Source organism: Plectropomus leopardus, chromosome 20 (genome assembly GCF_026936395.1).
Source record: "Plectropomus leopardus strain MGB_pleo_1.0 chromosome 20, ASM2693639v1, whole genome shotgun sequence".
Taxonomy (NCBI): domain Eukaryota; kingdom Metazoa; phylum Chordata; class Actinopteri; order Perciformes; family Serranidae; genus Plectropomus; species Plectropomus leopardus.
In genome coordinates, this window is record NC_142195.1 from 4469650 (window position 1) to 4482829 (window position 13180).

Consider the following 13180-nt stretch of genomic DNA (forward strand, 5'->3'; position numbering starts at 1 on the left):
AGGCTCTCTATGATGCGCCATCTTTGACAAAAAATGGTCCATTGGAGTTGGAGATGACGCGACTCTCTCTTAAAGGGCTCTGGGTGGGGCGTCACCAAAGGCCACGCTGACCTAATGCAGCAGGAGCCCCCCTCTTCGACAAGGCCGACAAATGCCACTGAGCTCGCCTCTGAGGTTTATTAAGAAGCCAAGAGATGGCGTTTCCACACAGTCCATTAAGTTTACAGACTGAAAAGATTGAAATGCTAAAGTTCTTTCTGTCTTTTTAGGACCATTTTACCTAATGCCTGATGAATTTTTTTTGCAAATTAATTTGGAATAAGGGAAACATTTTACAGTTTTGCTGAAATAGAAAAATCCAGAACAAAACATTTGAATGCAATAAGAGCTTTTGCTGTCTTCACCTATTTCTTGGCAATATATCTACCACATTATATTATACCGTATACCAAAAGAGACTGAAATACTCTAAAATGAAAGTTCTTTCTGTCTTTTTTGGAACCATTTTACTGTATGTGCAAAACTGATATGCTGCTCATTTAAATCAACTTTCCAACCTTCAGCATGTGTGACTGTTAAATGTGCAAAAACTGCTTTAACACTCCAAAAGTTCCTGATGTTGTCTTAGTAAAGAATGTAATAAATGATTGCCCTAACAAAATGTTTTTGACCTTGTAGAGGGCTGGGCTACCTTTGAATTTAATGGAATAAAGAGAGAGGAAAACATAATGAACACTACTGAATCTGATTCTATATAAATCTTAAGTTTTGCTTTGTACATACATTATGCAGCATGTTAGTTCTGGAGGTCAAGTAGGTTTTTTATACATAAGTTCATAATTACAAATGTGTGCAATTTACAGTATCAGTATGGTATCAATATGCTGATAATAGCAGTGCTAATGTTTTGTTTGTCACAGAGGACAGATTTAATAAGCAATGCTGCTGCCATCTAGTGGATGAAAACATGAAGAAGGGAAGATAGAGAAGAAGGGAAGAGAGATACTAAAGATACTGAAGAGAGATACTAAACAATTTACTTTTGTTGTGTGTGCATTTGGCTCAGTGGCAATATTAGGATGTGTTATTACCCCACTGACCTCTTATATCTTATATAATATCATGACAGCAATATATGATCTGTTATGCATTTTGGGTGAGCATACATAGTTTAAGAAACTCTTTTAGTAGTGTCCAACTTAAACAAAAAATATGTGCTTTGACAAAAACTTCTATGTGTATTATGCCACATATGCCATATATAACAATCTCTATTTTTAATTTTTGTAATCTCCATTTTTAGCACATTTATTTTGATGCTTTTTAAACAGGTAGCATGACTTCTTTTCCTGTTAAACCAAGAAAGTCTGAGATACAGATGCATATATTAAAAGTATTTAAGGTGTTAGAGTTAATAGAGTTCTGAATTCACTGTTGCATTTCATTTCTGTTAATTTTTAAAGGTTTATGTGTCTAGCCTACATTTGTGGATGTAAAATTCTTCTCAGATTATAAAAAAGGAATTTAATTCATCAAATAATGATGATAATAACAATAGTATTCATAATAATAATAGCCTTATTATAATAATTATCATTATTATTAATGATTAAATTTCAAACAATCATGTTGTTATACTTAAATAATTAAAACTATGTCAAACAAGTGAAATGTTGTTACATGATTTGGTCCACAGGAATATATATATATATATATATATATATATATATATGTATGTATGTATGTATGTATGTATGTATCGCAATATCTGGTGGATGTTATCAACTGAGTAATTTGATGCCTTCTGTCCCACATGACTTGCCGTACGCCATCAACCCGTCGACACGTTCTCTGCGCGCTTGCGTCATGGATTTGCCCACGTGCAGATGTTTATGCTCCTCGTGCACGTCTGAAAGGGGCAGAGACAGAAAGAAATGGTGATTCATACAAGCTAAAGAGAAAATAAAGGGAAATTGACGAATAATTTACATCAAAACATTAAATTACAGAACCAGAACACAAATTAACGCGGAATTATTGTGAGCGTCTGTCTGTCGTTTGGTTTAAGAAACTCTCTTAGTAACCGGACAAGGATGCTGCCTTCATGTGACATGGGAAAAAATATGTCTGGAAGCTTTCCGTTTTATGGGTAATCGTTTTTTTTACTAGCCCGAACCATGTCTGTCTTAGAAAAATGTACGTATATCTGTGCTCAAGCAACTTAATTTTAACAAAAAAGTCACCATGCATTTTCACATTTCATTAGCATACATTTACAACGCAACGTTTTATACTAAATATGGACTAAACTGTAGCCTAATCTTTACAAACTTATGATCCGACAGGGGCAGAGACAGAATTATACCACAGTGATTTTTATATGTTAACAATATATCATATATCTGGCTCTGGCTTTCTTACATTTTCTTCAACAGAATAATAGCTTGACATGGAAAAATAATCTCCAGTGATGATCATCTGAACAGAATCACCTTTAATGGCTGAGCGGGTCTGTGCACATACATGGAATATGACTCTGGTTATGTGCTCTCAGTGAACATTTTATGAATACCATTATTTCTATGTTTACTGCTAATATTCTTTGAATTGTATTTACTCTCACTGATATGGGTTGTTATTGTTATTTTTGTTTTACAATTATTTCTCTCGTGTAATTTTACTTTAAATTTTGTCTGGCCATAGTTTTTGCAATAATTTTTGGTTTATATTGTTGTGTTGCCTCTGCAAGAAACCCCTCTTGTTTCTGCTTGCCTTGTTTGTCAAAGCACTTTGTAAACTCTGTTTATTATTATCATTTGCAGAAATTCATACAGTTGTTTTTATATAACACAATAAAAATGTCAAGAGTAATCAAAATAAATCATATTTCAAATGTAACAGTACACTGTGCATACGTGTAATTTTATAACACTGATAAAGGATTATTTTAATATAATATTTGAAACAACATTAATCAAAAAGATTGAAGGGAGAAAGTTGCAAACCTAGACATAATACACTTTATTTGTTTTATTTGGCTTTAAAAGTCTTGGTTGCTTTCTTATATTTTGTTATATTAGAAACAGAGTCTAGAGATAATAATGATAATAATAATAATAATAATAATAATAATAATAATAATTATTATTATTATTATTATATTTTTATGTTATTACATTTGTACTTTTCTTAGGTACTTCCATTGGTACTTAAAAATAATTATTATAATTATAGACTAAAGAACTCTTTCACGAGACTAAAGAACTCTTTCTTTCCCGTTGCAATCAGACTCCTAAACTGCTGACAGGAGCTCACACAGCAACTACCTCACATACACGACCTCATAACTGTACCTGACAGTTTACTATTCTGTTTGCACATGCACAATTGCACTGTTCGAATTTGCACTGTACTGTTTTATTTGCACTGTTCTTTCTACTTTTCTTTCTACGTTTTTACCTGCTGCCCTGTACTTTAAATGCTGCTACTTAAAATTGTTTATTGTTTAGTGCCTTTACACTTGTGTTATTTGTTCTATTGTAAATTTCTAAATTTCTATTTCATATTTCTTTTATATTTGCTACACGTTAGGCATTCTGTGGACAGCAAAGTAAGAATTTCATCGTACAGGGAAACATGTTTCCATACTGTGCATATGACAATAAACACTTTGAATCTTGAATCTTGAATCTTGAAAATAAAAGCTCTGTGTGCTTGTACTTCCTATAGTTTTTCCGACTCTCACCATGAACCTGAACGGCTCACTGTGGGGGTTGGGGAGGGGGGGTGCACCAGTTAAATCCCTCCCCGGATTTTAACACGCACGCACCTGCCTGCTTGTAAACAGAAGCTCACACGTGACACGGAGAGCCCGATCCGCGCGGCCGCATTGTGTGTGAGCGGACAAAGAGCGACACAGTCACGGTGTATCATCCCTGAGCTCCAGCAGGTAAGCGGGCAGGTGTCATGACAGCCGACATGATGAAGTCAGATCTCCTCCGTCGTTTGCGCCGCAGTGTCCGAGCGCATCTGGCCGCGTGAACTTCTTCATGTCTGGATCCCAAATCCGACCGTCTGGAGGGACAACGACGTTAGCTGGGCTTTCTCCAGCGCGCACGCATCTGGCAGCGGGTAAACAAAGCCGGGCAGCCTTTGTTTCACCTCCTAATTTAGCTCGTCGTTTTTTTCGCTTCAGCTGCGCCAAATCTTACTTTTCAAGCTAACGGGAGCTAACTGGTAGCTAGCAGTAGCCGTTAGCCTCGGTGTATATTTATTTTTTAGCTAACGTTAATCCTGTGTTTTTTTGTACTGGCTGGATGAGATGTCATTCACTATGGAGGACAACTTGGAGTCCGGGTGGGTGTCCGTCCGACCCAGAGTCTTCGACGAAAAAGAAAGGCATAAATTTGTCTTTATCGTGGCCTGGAACGACATCGAGGGAAAGTTCGCCATAACCTGCCACAACAGAACCGTGCAGAGACGGACCACTTTCCTCCTGGAGCCGCTCCTCGACGCTGCTTTGCTGCCTTCGCCCGGTGCCTCCGTGGCTGAAACGCGCACAAAAAGTCTTGTCGCGACGAAGAAGGATGGACAGACGGGTAAAGTTAGACCTCACTCGGTCCCTAAAGGAAAAACAAAGGCTGTACTCGGGGACAAAAAACTCGGTAGTTCAAAGACAACCGAGTGTGTCTGCCCCACATTAGGCTCCTGGGACATTGTGACACCAAAAGTGATAGATATCGAGATCCTAGACCCGGTGGATGTCCCGCTCTCTCCGGATGATCCAGAACCGGGGGACGGTGAGAGCAGCGGCCGTGAGGACTTCAGCTGGGCCGGGCTGTTCTCCTTCCAGGACCTGAGGGCAGCCCACCTCCAGCTGTGCGCCGTCAACTCGGACTTGGAGCCGTGTTTGCCCTCCTTCCCAGAGGAGCAGTCTGGTGTGTGGTCGGTGCTGTTCGGTGCCCCGGGGGTGTCGCAGCGGGAGACGGACGCCCTGTGCTACCAGCTGCAGGTGTACTTGGGTCATGCCCTGGACACCTGCGGCTGGAAGATTCTGTCGCAGGTGCTTTTCTCCGAGAGCGAGGACACGGAGGAGTACTACGAGAGTCTGAGCGAGCTGAGGCAGAAAGGCTATGAAGATGCTCTGGAGAGGGCCAAGAGGCGCATGCAAGAGGTGAGCTCACTTCCATGTCGTTTTTAATGAGATGCAGGTTTGATGTTAATCTTTTGGTACTTTACAAAAACCCATTTTATGCCAGTGGTACTCAACTTACGGCCCGCGGGCCACATCTGGCCCCTATGATAGGGTACTTGGTGGCCCTCAAACCATTTTTGAATTCCTAATAAAAATAAAGTGATACACACTGGATTTTTTTTTAACTTTATGTATAGAAAGGGTGCCAAAGTGTTCAGAGCAGCATCAAAATAGCATCCTATAAATGTCCGAAAATCCTAAAAATGTTCCAAAGTCCTAGAAGCACAGTAAAATCCTAACAATGCCCTAAAATCCTAGAAATTTGAAAAAAAAAAATCTTAGTTATGTCCTAAAACCCTAGAAACATCATAAAATCCAAGAAACTTTGTTAAATCCTAGATATCTCCTAAAATCATACAAAATGTCTCAAAATCCTATCATAATCTCATATCATAGTCTCAAAATCCTACATGTCCAAAAATCGCAGAAACGTAAAATTCTTGAGAAGTCCTAAAATCCTAGAAATGTTGTAAAATCTAGAAACATTCTATTATCCACAAAGCATCTGATAATCCTAGCATTGTCCTAGAGTCCTAGAGACGTGTTCAAATCCTAGAAATGTACTAAATTCCTAGAAACATGTGTGTGGCTGTTGCTACTGGTCCCTGGCCTCCTGTAATTTCTCCAAAATTAGCCCCCTAGCAAAGCAAGTCATGTATCTCTGACTGACACTCTTAAATCAGCATTATATTACATGGGATAGCATTTTTAGGACAACCACAGACTTCCAAAGAACATGTAGTGTTCAGAGTATAATTGTGCCTCATGGTCTGCTTATTCTCCTCCTCTTCCTTTGTCCCCCCTGTGATCTACCATCTGTTGCTGCACGTTCTCAGGCCTTGTAATATGATCTGGTCTGGCCAGACTGCTCACTCTAGTTGGCTGAACAGTTTTGAGTCACACAGAAAAAAGAGAGGAGAACAATTAGAGGTGGAGTTAGAGAAATGATGTGTCACCACAGCTGTTGTGATTGTTTCTGTGTTGGTCCAGACAGCTGAGGACATGTGTTTAGTCCCACAAGTATGTAAGAAGCAAACAAATATTTTCTTTCATGTCTGTAAGGAAAAATGAGAAGCAAAGAAGTATTCAGATCCTTTATTTAAGTAAAAATACTGTATACACTGTAAAACACTCCAGTACAAGTTCTGCATTAAAAACCTTACTCTAAAGCATGTATCAGCAAAATGTACTGAATGTGATAGTTCATATTTTTAGAAGTGGAGTTTTATGAGGTACTTATACATAATCAGTGTAAGACTTATACCCCCTTTCCACCAAAATTAGTGTGTGTCAACCCATGTAGAAATAGGCTATAGACTGTGTTTTCCATTGCCAGTATAGCAGAGCTGTGTACATGGCTTTATCTATCTATATATCTATATATCTATATCTATATATATCTATATATCTATCTATATATATCTATTTATCTCTATCTATCTATCTATCTATCTATATATATATATATATATATATATATACACACACACACACACACACACACACACACACACATATATATATATATATATATATATATATATATATATATACAACTTAATCAGTCTCTCTTTCAAACTTGGCGCAGACTGTTTTGGATCGATATTCTAGCAGTAAAAATCAGGACAAAATACTCTAAAGATTGCGTATATTCAAACTGATTCATATTTTTTAGGTGGGACTTTTTTTTAAAGTGGCTAATAAAAAGATGACACGTAGTGGCATACAATTGGACTACTCAAGTTCAAATGCCTTAAATTTGTACTCAAGTACAGCACTTGCATAAATATACTTAGTTACATTCCACCACCGCAAATATTTCCTAGCATTTAGAGTAGATGTGACAAGTCCAGCAAGATTAGCGCAGAAACTACCATAGCTCATGGTCACAGTCCCTCAGTGTGTGCTCAGAGAGGAGACGAAGCCTCAGGCAGTCATTCCACCTGCTGCGTTGTTCAACTGATTTGCAAACAAACAGCCGAGGAAGGGCTTGGCCCAACCAGGAAGAAAGAATCTAATGACACTTGATGTCTCACTTGTGACACAACTCCAAAACAGATTGTTGCACGTGGTTTTATTAAAATGACACAGATCATCACGTATCTGATCTAGTGTACAAAATCTGTGGGGATGCAAAAAAAGATGAATCAACTCAAAGTTATTTTATCTATAAAATGTGAGATAATAGTTAAGAATGGATTCCCGCTGTCCAAGATGATGTCCAAAGTTTACTATCATATACGACAAATAGGCTGGGTATCATTTTTTAAAAAATACTATACCAGTACCAAAACCAGTACAGTGATACTGGTACTAATAGACAGGCTAAAGACAAAGTATTGGTACTTTCCTATTTTTAACCCTTTGAAACCTGAACAAATTGGCTTGATTTCTTTTTTTTTTTTTTTTTTAAAGAGCAACTTAACAAGAAATGAGCCCAAAATAAGCAATAAAATAATAAGAAGAGATAAGAAAATGAGCTGAAATTTTCTCTCACCTAATTTTATCATATATTGATAAATATAAATTATTTATGTTCCCTCCTATATTTGATATTTTATTTTGTATTGACTGACTCTCTCTCTCTTTTTAAGATAATATCCAGGTCATTTCTTTGTCACTTCATATTTTTTCTTTGTGCAATTTGTGAGGCATTTCATGCCAAGTTGCTCATTTCCTTTTCCCTCATGTTTTTTTTAAAAAAGAAATCAAACAAATTTACTCAAGTTTTAAAGGTTTAAGTACTTGTAAAAGGTGTACACAAGAACACTGATATCAGTCCAGGTTTCAAAGGGTAAGGTATGAAAGGATGGTTAATGAGATTATGAAATGATTAGTAGATTGACAGTCAAAAAAAATAATCAGCAACTATTTTGACGGTGTAATTAACATCAAAGTTATTTTCAAGCAACATTATGTGGCGTAAGACTCTCCAATGTGAAGATACGCTGTTCTTTTCTGTTTAATGTCATCATGATTGAATATCTTTTAGTTTTGGATTTTTGCTCGGAACAAAACAAGCAACTTGATGACATCAGTGTGGGCTCTTGGATCGGCAATGGACAATTTTCACTATTTTCTGACACCTTTTGGGCTCTGAAGTCAATTTAATCTAGAAAACAATCAGCATATGAATCAATAGTATTTTTTTTTTTAAATCATTTAGTTTCAGCCAACAACGGAGACAAAAGTATCTATGTATCTTGTGAATTGTTTTTGGTATTTTGTCCAACCCATTTACATATATGGAAGAACCCCAAATGAGAAACATGCCATGATATAATTTAATCCAGAGCAACAGCCTAACAGATCATCACTCTGAGATGGAGTCAACAACCGCAGAGGTTGTATTTATGCACAGACAGCTTTATTAGATAGCACGTGTTTATATTTTCCTGGCCACTAAGTCCATTCTTAATAAACTTTGACTGTAGGCACTATAAAAAGCAAAGCGCTGACCTGCCCCTAAAAGGCTGCAGTCAAGACATGTTGACACAGAAAGAAAAAGAGGACACATGTCCTTAAACATGTCTGTTAAAGGAGAGTTTTGTCTTCTTTTTTTTAATCTACAGTAGTATGACAGTTAACTTTCTAATGTACTGCAGAGCTATTGCAACTATATGTATAATGTATAATATTTTTTACTAATTTTTCAACCAAAACTCTGCAAATTTTTCTGGTTCCAGCCTCTCTAATGTGAAGATTTGATGCTTCTCTACATACTTGAGAGTCTACTGAATATATTTGAGTTTTGGCCTATTAATTGAATAGAAAATACTGTCTGAATACATTATGGTGGGCTGTGGGGAGTTAAAATAGACATTTTTCAGATATTTACTAGGATTTTTATAGATAAATTGAGTGATTGGGACAGCAATCAGCACATTAATTGATTGTTAGTTACAGCACCATTGCTCAGCCTAATACTCCTTCTGCTGGTGTTTTTTGGACCCTGGTTTTATTTGGATTTATGGAGCAGCTAGAGAATCATTGTTAATACTTTTATTACAAGATGCAGGCCCAGTCTCAGGCCTGTTTGTGATGATAACTGGGCCAAATCTGCAAAAAGACAGACTGGTGCAAAACACTCCTTAGATGTAGGGCATGGATCTGTCAATCACTGACCAGAGTTTTCAGGTTTTTTCCTTATCTGGCCTGTTCTTAAACAGGAATAGGCTCACCTACAGTAAACCTGACATGTTGCAAGCTAATAGTTACATTTTAATGGATTTGCTTTGTAGTTGTTCATGTGTGATGAAAGCGCTTGACAGCTGATGAAACATTAACTCAATTTGTATTGAGGGTTAGATGAAGTTTTAACCATGTGATTAAAGCAGGCTTTGTGTTTACATTACAGTGTTTGTTGGACATAGAAATGTACGGGTATAATGCAGACTTAGCACATTTATTTGATTTCATTTTAGTTATCAATTACTCTACTGTTTATTTTTTTGATTTAATAGTTTAGCGTGTAAAAGAAAATTGCAAAAAGTTCCTGGTCCTTTTAGTTACCATAAGTAAACGTCTTGTTGTGCGTTCTAAACTTAATGATATTCAGTTTGCTGCCATAAAAGCAACGAAAACCAGTACATATTTATATTTGAGAGCTGGAACCACAGAATTTTGGACATATTTTCTTTAAAAGGCGGATTATCAAAATTGTTGCTGATTTGAGTTTTCTGTCAAAACGGTAATAATCCAGGGTTTCCCACACATAAATTTTAAAACATCTGTCTTGATAAATACATTTTCTATTTTAAACTGGACTGTTCATTAGGAGCGCTTTTGGTATATATATTCTGATTCATTGCACCAGTATACTCTGGGCACAGAAGGAGCAGAAGAATGTCAGGAGCAGTGGAAGTGGAAAAAACTTATGGAGATCTCTGACTGTGCTGCAGTCATGGAACCAAGAAAACCTCTGACTTAAGAGAGGGGACACAGAATGATACAAGGGCACACATGGACTTAAAAGAAATGAAAAAACCCTGAAAGTTTTCTGTTGCCCCTCATTGCCAGCCACACTCTTATTGTGTGGGAAACACTGTAATCCACATCCATATTTCTGCACTTTACATACAATTATCTCAGTCTCAAATAGGGAAATAGGCAGTTAACTACTGTATGTTTTGTATGTTAATGTGACTTTTTTGTGTTTTGTCATGATGAGTATGCACATTAGCCACTAGTGCCACATTGGGGTTATTCTTCCATACTGTGGCTTTGTGTAAGCCGTTTAAGCTTACTTTGTTTACATTGCACAGTGCAGGTAGTGTTTCAATTAATGTCACACACTAGAGCATTTATTTGCACTGCAAATAATGTGTCTGCTTTATCTTTGAGCTGAAAGCAGTAATATTATATGCCTCTGCTGGCTACAGGTACCATTGATCCTCTTATTCATCTCTAAATACAATAATTGAGAAAATAAACATGCAAAAACCTGAACCTACATTGCTCAGATTATTTCTAGCTGTAGATCCAAGTTCAGCTGATTCACAGGTGGTGGCAGCTTTGCAAAGAACCTTGCCATTGAGTACTATTTCTGGGAAGGATAACTGGTATTCCCCTTAAGACTTGCATAGCATATCGGGTCTCCTCTGTGTTCATTCAGTCTGAGCTCAGATCACAGTGAGCTGTGTTCCTCCTGTGAGATGCTTCAATTAAAAGGCAGAGAGGAAAGTGCTCCAGCTAGACGGAGCAGATTTAGCACCAACAAACTGGAAGAGTTAGTCCTGATGATAGGGCTGGAGCAGCTATGCTATAGCTCATCACTCCTGTAATTATGCACTCGTTGCATTCTGGAGGGCTTTCTGTCGACTTCAGAGCTAAATTTAGCACAGGATCATGTAAACACATCTTTCAAATGCGTTGGAAAAGTAAGAAATAAGTATCATAGCTACAGTTGGTAGCTTTTATGAAAATTACTTTGTGTTATGTTTGCTGAAACTGTCACTGTATCCACAGACAGTCTGTGGAAAAAAAATCTTCCTCCTCCTTGTTGTCTAATGGCATTTGCAAGAATCTACTGTTGCTGAACAAAGACAACCAATCAGGGCTTAGAAATGTCAAACACAGCTGTCAATCATGTCAGTCAACGCACAAGAACTGCAGTCAAACAAGGCAGCGCTGATCAACTGTGAGTCAAGATTCTGTTACTGCACTGTCTATTTTTGACCTCAAATGTTTTCAGAAACTTGCCTTAGTTTATTGTTTAGCTCTAAATTGAGAGAGTTTGTGACCCTGCTGTTAATTTGGAAACAGTCGAGTAACACTCCAAGCACCGCACACTGGCCGGACCAACTTTCTCATTTTACAGCTGAACAGTACACTAAAATATGTTTCTGAAAACTCTTGAGTTAAGAAATAGACAGCGCAGTAACAAAGTCTTGATTCATATTTGATCTGCGCTGTCCAGTTTGACAGTTTGACTGCAGTTCACAAGCAGTGAATGACAGCAGCGTTAGAGACTCCTCTGCTCTGATTGGTTGTTTCACGAGTGGTGATGCAATTAGAAGCAATTCAACATGGCAGAAGAACAGATTTTTTTCCCCACAGATTATCTGTCTCATGTACTGCTGTATGAATATAGTGTGACAGTTTCAGCTAATGTATTAAAGTTACTACAGCTACAACATTACATTTACCCTTAAGCTCAACCACTTCTATTTTTGTTGTTTGGTTTGGAAAACCATACAGCAATATTGGCGATTCATCAACACTAAGAGGAATAAAAATGTGTGTGAATATTTAAATTTAAAATCAGGCACGAGACTACATTTGCAGCTTTTAACTGTATTAAATGCTTATAAAAGCTATTGCCATTAAGTCACCAGAGAGTTGCAAAAATTATCCAAGAAAACATAATATTTAGCTTAACTTGGGTATTTTAGTCACATGTTGTGCAGTTAGTCTCCAATAATCAACAGTTAGCTACACTGAGGTGGCTAATTTTACAGTTCAGCCAAGGAGGTTACCATTAATGTTTGCATTGTGTGCTGTCACGAGAACAAACCTCTTGTGCATGAATAAATGCAGGGTAGTCCCTGTTCAGTAAAGAAAATAGTTCCTACATGAAACTCCTCACAACAAGGTCTGTGGATTATCTCGAGTAACCAGGTCATGATTTCTGGAAAGAGACAATGTTGTTGAGTTTTTTTAAATGTATTTTTTTTGTCGCTTTGAGCTCCACAAGCCAAGTGCCATCTAGTTCCATTATACTGGAAAGAAGGCAGATGTCTCTACAGCCGATATCTCCAACACTCTGCAACTCACACTAAAATGATCTAGACTATTAAATAGCACTAAAAGTAAGAGGAAAAAAATATTTTTTGATTTTTGGGGTGAGCTTTCCCTTTAAAACCAGGGCTGCATCTAGCAGGCATTTTTTTTCTGTAATCTTCTTTTTATTTGTGACTTTTATAACGACAGCCTCCAATACTTACAATAATAATGCCTGTGTAATGCAGATATAGTAACATTTCCAAGATAATTGCATTTAATTTCTTTCCTCTTCTTTTATTTATTTTTTCCTCATTGTTTTTGTTAAAAAAACATATAATACTTCTATATCCACATATGCTCACTTACTTTAACATGTACATGTGTGGTCCTATCGAAAAGAGAAGGGGATGTTGAAACAGTAGTGGGCTCATATTAAGTGTGCTTGTTGTGGGGTTATAAATTTGATCCATTTATTCCACATTTGATAGAAACGTCATTAATCATTTTTCATTAATCTTTTGTTTAAAATATCAGAAAATAATGAAGATTCCCCACTGCAAATTCCTGAAGCCCAAAGGAAGTTCTTGAATTTCCTTTTTTTTTGTCTGAGCAACAACCTAAAATCCAAAGATAGAGAAACTTGCAAAGAAAATCGAAAGCAAATCCTCATAATTTGGAATCTTTGATTGGGGAATGTTTGGT

At 37.0% G+C, this 13180-nt stretch overlaps 1 protein-coding gene across 1 annotated transcript in view; it reads left to right on the forward strand.

The window, feature by feature from the left end:
* The first annotated feature begins 3810 nt into the window (after positions 1-3810).
* Positions 3811-13180, forward strand: part of jmy (junction mediating and regulatory protein, p53 cofactor) — a 37980-nt gene continuing 28610 nt past the window's right edge. Inside the window, exon 1 of the mRNA XM_088071063.1 lies at positions 3811-5173. Within this exon, the coding sequence (XP_087927189.1) occupies positions 4322-5173 (852 nt within the window). The 5' untranslated portion in view covers positions 3811-4321. The remainder of the gene's footprint in view (positions 5174-13180) is intronic.